This window comes from Lutra lutra, chromosome 3 (genome assembly GCF_902655055.1).
Source record: "Lutra lutra chromosome 3, mLutLut1.2, whole genome shotgun sequence".
Taxonomy (NCBI): domain Eukaryota; kingdom Metazoa; phylum Chordata; class Mammalia; order Carnivora; family Mustelidae; genus Lutra; species Lutra lutra.
Genome location: NC_062280.1, coordinates 54,847,299 through 54,857,500, shown reverse-complemented (window position 1 = coordinate 54,857,500; position 10,202 = coordinate 54,847,299). Strand labels below are relative to the sequence as shown.

The 10,202-nt window shown below is 37.8% G+C and overlaps 1 protein-coding gene across 4 annotated transcripts in view; it reads right to left on the bottom strand.

Annotated features, from left to right (window-relative positions):
- Positions 1-2,852: 2,852 nt before the first annotated feature.
- Positions 2,853-10,202, bottom strand: part of GPD2 (glycerol-3-phosphate dehydrogenase 2) — a 140,855-nt gene continuing 133,505 nt past the window's right edge. For 3 of the 4 annotated variants that reach the window (XM_047721795.1, XM_047721793.1, XM_047721794.1), the window contains exons 14-17: positions 9,804-9,916; positions 9,641-9,719; positions 9,352-9,450; positions 2,853-6,183 (exon numbers count right to left, since the gene is read on the bottom strand). In XM_047721795.1, the coding sequence (XP_047577751.1) occupies positions 6,058-6,183; positions 9,352-9,450; positions 9,641-9,719; positions 9,804-9,916 (417 nt within the window). In that variant the 3' untranslated portion in view covers positions 2,853-6,057. The remainder of the gene's footprint in view (positions 6,184-9,351; positions 9,451-9,640; positions 9,720-9,803; positions 9,917-10,202) is intronic. The other variant, XM_047721796.1, reaches the window with a different exon arrangement.

Genomic DNA, 10,202 nt, shown 5'->3' with positions numbered 1-10,202 from the left:
TGGAGGCTGTTCCTAAGGGCAGGGGGAGCGAGACTCCATTTAAGATATTTCATCCCAGGCCATATGTGAAATGCAAATCTATGATTTGTCCTTTTTGGAAGAAGCCATGATTTTTTAATAGTGTTCAAACACATAGTGCAAAGCAGACACCTTTCAGGACATAAATGACTACTTTGACATATGAAACCCAATGAAAATTATATACATTATTTAAGGATTTTGGTACTCTTCCCCTTTTGTTATACTAGCAAATCACAGAGTGTACTTTAATATAAAGCTATTTTTTTAGTTATAAGATAGATGATATATTTTGTACATGAATTAAATTCTTCACGGTGCCAGAGGAATTAATTTGTGATGTTATGAAATTTTGATAAGCCTGCTGTAAAATCAGAATTGTTTACCATAAGTGTCTGGATTCTGACTCTTACAGTCTTTCCAAACAAATAATGAAATGAATTGGGGTGTGGGGGGGAGACAGGGTAATTTATGAAAACATGGTACACCATAATTTTGCCATTTTTCTGCAATAAGGATGGCAAATGATTCATGGGATAAAATGAAACATTTCTCACTGTCATTTCAATGGATCTAAGATTTACAGCTTCTTAACTTGGATAGGAAAAACTCAAGATGCATAAAAATGAATTGTAAATCCATTAATGGTGAGAATGGAAAACAACAAGAAGAAATTATTTCAAGCAAAGAAGAGCAAATCTACTGGGCAACAAACGAAAAGGAAGCGTCAGCAGCTGTTTACTCTAAGACCCTTGAAGGAAGGAGGTAGTGAAGAAGGGACTGCTTGCTCTGAAGAGGCCATTAAGGTCAGGTTCAAGAAAAGTGGTATGTTGATCAAGCTCATTACGTTTAGATCACTTAGACAAACAGAGGAAGGTAGCCTTTAAAGCAAAATCAGATATGCCGAAGTGGAATTTTTAAGAGATTATGAAAACGTCAGACCGAGTTTTAGAAGGTTAAAATGAGTAAAGAAATCCTGGGACTAAGAAAAAGCAGCTTTCCTGATTCAAGACTGTCCTCAACCCAAACTGCTTTTTACAGGCCTTAGGGCCAAAAAAAGGAAAACGTTTTTTTTACACCTCCCCGCTCCTTGAGACATCACAGTGAAGAAAAGCTAGCAGCAGCAACAGAGAGGTGAAGCTGGGCTCTCCGGGAGCCGCCGTACCTGGAAAATGAGACCAGAGACACTGCTTAAGACACCAGATAACGGGCTGGAAGGGCTCAGAATTCGATGAAACCAAAAGGGGCAAGTGCCACGCTCTCACAGTAGCCATGGTGGGTGCCATGACACTCAAGCCTCCCTTCTCTTCGCTGAAACGTGAGACACTCTCCACGACTACAGGTTACACACCTTAACCTCCACGGTTTCAAGCGACTCTGACACGAATACGGGGAACTCACAGGGGAACTGGTGGTAGGGTTTACTGGTTTACTGAACAACGCCATTTAGTGCCAAATGAGGAGAAGGAACATGGCCCCGATCATTTTGCTCAAGCAGTATCTTGCTTAGATCAGATGAATCTTGGGATTCTGGATTAGGGATTTAACGAAATGCGAAGGTAGTTCTTGACTTTTTGCCAAGGGTCCCAAACCGTCTTAGCCCTGGATCTTGCAGGACTATCTCGCGTGTCCTAATAGCTCACACAGCTGACGTTTCGTGTGTGCATTTCATGAGTTTGGTAGCCGGACGCCTCAAGTACAAAATATAGGCACAAAAGGCTCATCAACGCCATCTCCTCTACAGAAATTCTCTCCTTTTAAGGGTGCCACATCAATTGGAAACTTATGTTTCCTTCCTTTGTAAGTCAAAAGGCATCAGATGAAGTCCGACACTGGGGATAATGCAGTGTTGCCAAAGATTGCGAATACGGATGTTAGTATCTATTTCCCTTTCTTTGATTTACCATACATTTTATACATTTTGAAAACTGGGAGGCAGGGATTTGGACAAATTTTATGTTGACAAATTTTAAAGTGCTATAAAATTGGATAAGCTAGCTCACTGGATGACGTTTTGAGCGGCAATAAATTTTTCTCCAGGCACTGAACAAACAGCTCATTGTTGCAAGTCTGTCCGGGAGTCATCGCTTTGCGGGATTCTATACAATTTCAAAGAACCTTCAGAAACTCACACAGGCCTTTGAGCATGTAAAACCAGGAGGCCGCACATCTAAACCACAAATGGAGAACGCGCTCCATATACATGTGTAAATCAAAACCTATAAAATAACACGGGCATTATAAAATTTGTGTTAAAACTGATAACAGCTTTACTGATTTACTGACAATGAAAATATATAGCATTTTTTCTGTCAGAGCATTTATCAACACTTGGCAACCCTGCACTAACTTGACATGTAAGATGATCAAAATGGATTATGTAATCTTTCCCATTCATTTCTATTGATTTTAGTTATGATAAAATTCATCATTGTGCCTGGGAACACTTAGGCTGAAAAGCTCTGGTTGACCAAGTGTGGGGGGAGGGAAGGTGGAGGAAAGAAAAAAAAAAAAAAAGAATTCAACAGAGTTGTAACGGGATGAATATAATTTTAGAATAGGATTGCACAAATACAGAAGTCGTGCCCTAAAGGCTCCAGCAACAAATTAATACAAATAATTCTGGCAGTCTCATAAAATTACATTTGTCTATGCAGAGATTCACTTTTGAGATGAAAATTACAAAATTCCAAGCCAGAAGAATTAATGGGTAAGTGCCATTTAAAAAAAAAAAAAAAAAGTTGCTGGAAATATTTTCAAACTTTTTTTAAACTTCAACAGTAATCAAAGTTATTTCTCTGACTGTAAGTAACATCAAAATGCCAGCAACTGGACCATTTTAATCAGTTTTATTGATTCGTGCTTTCAGTTCTTATTCAGTTAAAAACAAGGCACATTAAATACATCTTCTTATTGCTCTATAAATGCATGCAGCTCATTCTGTATATCAAAAGTAATAAATAATGGCGATAAAACACCAAGACAGTTATAAAAATGACAACCCAGCCTCAAACACAGTATTTAACAGTCCCATCTAGAACAATAACCCAACACATACACGAAAGGGCCACATTTAAAGGCATGCAGTGCGCCTATCCACTCCAGCACCAGCTTGTACTTGAGTCTTTAAAAACACAGTAGGGCTTTTTTATTCCCTGAAAACGGTGGACATAATGCAAAACAGTGCAAGTTAGAGCGTCACTGACTTTAATGTTATTACATTCATAGGCCAAAAAATCTTTACCAATACATAAAAAAGGAAGTAAGATCGGTGATCATCCTTACAGTATGTTTAGTCAAAGTCACAATGAAATTTGTGTTGTTGTACAAGACACAAAGCCACATATTTTGGAAAAGATAAAACGAAGCTAGAAACTAAAGCAGAATAGGGAGCGTGCATTTAATAGTAGAAATCCTAAAGTTGCACTTGGTATAAATTGATTGAAAGCAAGAATCTTGCAAACAGCGTGAGGGTTATGAGGCAGACAGCCTTGGCTTAACAAACAATCCAGCATGGTCACTATTGTTAGGACTGTGGTATGGGGCTATTTAAAGGAGAATCCATCTCTTCCCCACAGATGGGGGTTCCTTCACCTGAATTCCCTTAAAGGCTCTTGAAACAAATCACTTGATGATAAAGACAATCTCTGCACCCCCCCACCCCCACCCCCACAGAATCACCTAGTATCCCATACATACAAAAAGAAAAGAAAAATTCCCTTGTCCTTAGAATAGGTTTTGAAGGGGCTAATCCCTCCATTTCCTTTCCCCTTTTCTAAAATCAGGTACAGAAGCTGTACAGGTTTAATTAAGAACTCACACAAAAATGCGGGGGTGCTTTATTCACAGTAAAGACTTGGAACCAGCTCACTTCCAAGACGAGTCTCTGGGATTGGTGAAGGAGCGTATGTTTTAGAATTAGCAGATTTTCAGCAAAAGCAGAGACACTCAAAGGAAGCAAAGTGCGCTTTTCTTTGTCCTTAAAGGAACTTACTCTGAGCAAAGCGTGCACAAACCAGCCTGTTGTACACACAGAGTTCTGCACAAGCCAGTCAGCCTATTAAGCCGGTCCCTACTGTAATGGGTTCAGGGTTCAGGGAGGGCACAAGTTCTCGCTATCTTGATCTAACTAGAAAGAGAGAAAGAGAGAGAGCACAAATGTACTGTATTGTGGTACGTCATCCATGGTGCTTTAAAGGACAGCATTTTTATCAAGGGTCACCAGGTTCTAAACAGTGGAACTTATTGTCTTGATTAAAAAACAAAAACAAAAACAAAAAAACCCCACTAAATTACAAAGCCACATGCTTCTAATGTTTTTTTCTTTTTGTTTTTGTTTTTTTTTAAAGGCAGTGTAAAATGCTCCCACGTTGAAAGAAAAATGTTCACAGTGATACCTGGGAGCATCCTTGGCTCTGTTTTAGGTTTTCCTTATGGAAGTGGCAAGTCTGAACTTCATTTAAAAAAAAAAACAAATGAATATTTTGAAGTGGGATGGGGGCTTAGGTTGAGTGAACGTCCAGTGTTAACATTATGACCTCCAGGCTCATACCCCACTTGAATGAGGCAGAAAGGTACATTACAATGGTCACATAAATAGAAATAACAGCACAAAGTGTTTTATGTATCAGTTTAAAAAAAAAAAAAACCTAAGATCTCAAGTCTGTGCAATTAAAGCCTGCCATTAAATATAGAGTTCTATCTCCTATTACATACACAACTTGATCTTAGAAAATAAAAAGACAGTTAGTTAACCTCACAGAAGGAAGCACAGTGGGTAAAAATTCAGATCATTGGTTAAAATGCTAGTGAAGTGTTGCAAAAGCATCATACCACATTGGCCCTTTAAATTCAATGCAGATTTATTTGTGTGTGTGTGTGTGTGTGTGTGTGTGTGGTGCAGGAGGGGTCTGTGTGTGGGTATGAGTTGTGCGTGGTTTTATTTCTTTTATTTTTCTCTGTGGTTGAGAACTTTTCCATGAAGGAGAAAGGCTTTAAGCAACCCAAATGACCTTGAGTACTGAAGCATTGTTCCTTTTTACAAATAATTATAATTAAAGTTAACTAAAGGTTACTTCGATCCTCTTTTACTCTCCATTTGAAATTACTCCCCCAAAATGATGCAATAAACTAAGCCAAATAGGCCATGTTTGACAACAGCACATGCTCCACAGTTTAGGATTTGGGGATTGAAAATCGTGCTATCGTGTGTGGATATACACACACAGATTTTAAATCTCTAACTTTATTCCTGCTGTAAGGATTTGAGAAGTTTAGTCTCATCCCATTACATCCAACTTGCCACTTAAATGCTGGTTTTAAAATATGAAAAGCAAGGATCTTCCTGGCAACTATAATAGTCAAAGAAAAACCAGCAGTGACTGGGGGGAAAAAAATGAATTGCTGAGACGAAACTATCAGTGTAATCCAGCAAATGTCAATGCTATCCTTATCGTACACCTGTGATTCTGGAAGCGTTCAGAGTTTCTCTTTGAGACTCGCTCCTGTAACCAGATCTAAACTTTGTCTTCCCTCTCCAGTTTTGCCAGTCATACCCTGGATATGAAACTACACAATATTGTTTGGATGGGGAAGAAAGACCAGCTCGGGGAAGAAGGATCTGAGTGGTCTCCAGAAATGCTATCATTTCTATAGGTCACTCCCTGCTCAATTTCTGTTAGGAGCAAATCCTACCTACAGTCACAAAATTTTTCCAGCTTCTATTCAATTTTGGCCAAAATGCCTTAAGACTGACCCAGAATAAATGAAGAGACAAACAAAAAGGGAGTAAGTCCAGTCTAACAGGTTACAAAATGGATGCAAAACATTAAATCGGTGAGAAACAAGATAAAATACGCTGTTCAGAAGCTAGACTGAATGGTGAAGACAAATCAACGCCCTGAAGCTTTGGAATGTTCCCCAGTGTTAACAAAGGCAGCTACCTATGGCCACTATTTTGGAGTGGTCTAAGTCATCTCTGGTTGTTACAGGATGATTTGTTCTTCCTGTGTCTGTTGGCTGTGGATGTACTGCCCAGACTCACAATCCTCCACAGCTTCGGTCCACTGGAATGGGGACTCTTCTGTCGAGGTTCTCTTCTGCAGTTTTCATCAGGATCGCGAGCCGGCTTCCGGACACCCTTCCTTTCTGAATAGCACTCATCAGCTTCAAGAGAAAATAGGCAACAGGGTCAGAAGGCAGGCGTGCTTCCCCCCTTCTTCACCGCATTTTAATGGTTACCTCTGCAGCGGCTCCATCAAAAACCCATAGAGGGTGTTACAGCTCCAATAAGAAGAATACAATCTTTGAACATCTCAAAAAGCAGGAAAGGGGCAGATGTTTCAGGGTTGTGAAAACTATACCTAGCTAGCCAATCAACCTGCTTTTAAAATGCAAATCAAATGCATCACTTTTTGCCCCTTTCATGTGCTCAGGGCACATATTTTTTTGGAGCCACTCAAATATTGGATCTGTAATTTCATTTAAAAATCTTAAAAAGGAATCTCGGGGATTGAACAAAGAGAAATCATGACCTATATTTAACTACTCTTTTTTAGTGTTACTGTACTTGACAACTTCAAGTCCCTTAAATCCAAATTCCTTAAAGACTTTTTAAAGTAATTTACATTTAAGTCCTTGAAATGGACCCAGAGATCTACCTTAAGAATTAAAAGCACTCCACAGCCCAGATTTTAGTTAATTCATTTTTATCCAATGGATAAAATCAGAATTAGTCTTGAAATTACATGCAGTCAGCGGGCAAAGGCCTTTAATCTGGAAGGCACTTTGCAATTATGAGCATGGGGATTTTTTTTCTTTCTTTCTCAAGTTGATGTGGTTTTAACTATTTGCTTTTCTTGATCTCACTTTCCCAATCTTTTGTATTTATTTATTTGGAAAAGAACTCAGCCATTCACCAGGAAAAATTCTCAAAATATTTTTAGGGTTATACTCTTGAGCCTACAGAGATACATTTCTTAAAAATGACTCTGAATAAGAGTCAGAGGCATCTGCCAAAGGGCTGGATCAGAATTTCATGACCTTATTAAAAGCTGTTTCACAAGCCACTGCTTATTAGAGATGGACTCCTACATGCAGGGCGTCATTAGAGCCCAAACCTAAAAATAAAGTCATGTAACCATGCAACATCTGTAGTGATCGTTCCATGATTACTGAAAACATGATTACTGAAAACACAGATCTATATTCAAATAGGTGTTTCATGGGATAAACATGGGCTCTTTATGTTTGGAAAAGAAAAATAATTTATTTAAAAAAAACACACTGAAAACATACTTTACATCTGACAAATGGTGTAACATAAAGAATGCTGACATCTAAAGACAGAACAATTTACTGTTTATTGTTTTGTCTATGGTTCCATGAAGACGTTCTAAGTTTATCGGAGCTAACAAAACTGATAGAGCTAGAGTTTTTTTTCTTGATTCATAAATAGTATATGATGTACCAACCTTTAAAAATTCAGTTTTCTTTAAACATTACAAGTATCTTGAAACCATATTATGAGGGGAAAAAACAACAACAACATTCAGGTGTGAATATATTTCATGAGAAATATGGTCAGCATTTTTTAAGTTGAAAATTACACTGTGTATTTGTACTTAGTAGAAGCATGAATAGTCTCTTTCATTTAGAAGTGGACAAGAAATAATTATTTAAAAACTCTACAAGGAAATCTGCAGATGGTTTAAATTAATTTCCATGTGTTTAATTCTATTGCACTCAAGAAAATTACTTAAAACCCAAGCCACATAGCATATCCATAAAATTAGACTCTTATTGTTTCTAAAACTCCAGATCTTTCAACCCTAAATGCTATTGTTTATTTACAACACGCATGAAATGAAGCATAAGCTATTTCTTTGAAGAAAAGTTTTCTAAAATTCTGAGACAAACAATAAAATATTCTTGAGAAAAAACTAGACCAAAAAAAAAATGTATTTAATGTTTTCTAATTCCCCAGCATATATTTTAAACTCCATTTCAAATGTGCACTTAAATAGTAAGCTAAAGAACTAAACATTCTTTTTTGTAATGCTGGACACAACCTGTGAAAATTTTCTGCATTTAGATTCAACAATGCTCTTATCTGCAGCTCATCTCCAGAGAGACAATTACCATTTCCTTTGCCTTGATATTGTTTGTTTAACTTGACACAGTGAAGAAAGGGCTGACATTGACCAAAATCCCCAGCATTAATTTATTTCATGTTCAGCATTCATCATTGCCAGGGTACAAGCAAGACCTGGCATTCATTTGAAATACCTGCCCCGAGAAGCACTGTGGAAAAAACCCGACCACTTGGAAACCAGTGCATTCTTCATATGAACAGAGTCCTATGCACAGCTACAAATAATGTATGGGTTTATTAAATTTCCTTCTTTTAAGGAACTTTTAAGGAATGGTGTGTAGCCTTCAGTTGGAAGTTAGAATAACAGAATTTGCTTTCTTCACGATTACAATTAAACAACTGAGACTTGGGGAAGTGGAACAATGGAAATAGAAATGCCTGAATTATGGGGTCTTGACCCCAAAAATACAGGTTTCCTTTCTTTTGCTTTTCAGGTTCTTCATTATGTAGGAATATAATAATTACATTGCAGGGTCTCTCGTAAATATCCTCAAATCAATACAACTAGAATTTTTTTTTAACATCTTTAAAAAAATTACTTTCCACATTAGAAATACGGTGTGTGCCTCTTTTGAAGCAGGTGAAAAATGGTCTGGCAGTAGTAGTCCATGGCATATTTTTCTAAAAAGCATACTTCTTATTCAGCCCTTTAAACCAGGATTAACTTGTTCATCGAAATTGCCCAACACAACAGAACGTCTTAGAAGAAGAAAACAAAACAAAACAAAACAAAGACAAAAACAAGAGAGAAAGAAAGAAAGAAAGAAAGAAAGAAAGGGAAAAGAACATGCTCCAGGCAGAGCCTGATCCTTGAGCGCAGACCCAGGCAAACTTTGCTGGCTTCAAGCATTCTTTTTTTCAGAATGACGTGACAACCGTGTGGACTTAAGAATCCATCCTGAGGGAGCGCCTGGGTGGCTCAGTGGGTTAGAGCCTCTGCCTTTGGCTCAGGTCATGATCCCAGGGTCCTGGGATGGAGCCCTGCATCAGACTCTCTGCTTGGCAGGGAGCCTGCTTCCCCCTCTCTCTGTCTCTGCCTGCCTCTCTGCCTACTTGTGATCCCTGCCTGTCAAATAAATAAAATCTTTAAAAAAAATTAAAAAAAGAATCCATTCTCAAACAGCCATTTACAACCAAAAGATAAAAACCAAACACACATGTTTCCCCTCACCACAGCTCACCTGCAAAAACTCATTGAGTTCCACCTGTCCATTTTTGTTCAAGTCTACTTCATTCAGAATTTCATGTAGTGTATTCTCATCCATTTGGACGTTGATACTCTAAATGGAAGGAAAGCACAAAATAAGGAGTTTAATTAAAAATGATGCATGCCCTTTTATTAAAGCTACCAACCTTTCAAAAATTACAGGAGAAAATTACTCATAGAAAGCATCAGAGGCAGAAAAAATGATCTAATCAAGTTTTTATGGTTTTTTTACTAGCAAAGACATTGAGCTAAAAAAATCTTACCTCTAATACACGCTGAACATCAACAATGGTAATAAAGCCCTTTTGGTCTGCATCAAACTTATGAAATCTCTTCTTGTACCTGGAACACAACATTGAACATTGGAAAAACATACCTACGTAGGTCAAGTCAAAACGGAGAAATATGGAAACTTGTTAGAAGTACCTGTCGATGTCGGAAGGCAGGAGGCTAATTTCAGAGCGATCTGTTAACTGTTCTGATCGAGATTTATAGCCCATTTCATAATACAGAAACTTCCTGGCTGTTTCAAGTTCCTCCTAAAACACAAGCATACACAAAGTTCAAAGATTTATGGAACGAATTATTGATTTTTTTTCCTTTCTTACTTTTCTGACCAGCACAATTTTTTATTTCTTCCAGTTTCACCGAAGTATAATTTATATTCAATAAAATGCACCTATTTTAGATACGCAGTTTGATGTATACTCTACCACGATCAAGATATAGGACATTTCTATCACCCGAAGAAGCTTCCTCTGGCCCTTTTTCTTTTTCAGTTGATCTGCTAGGCTCAAGCCATCACTGATCTGCTTTCTGTCTCCA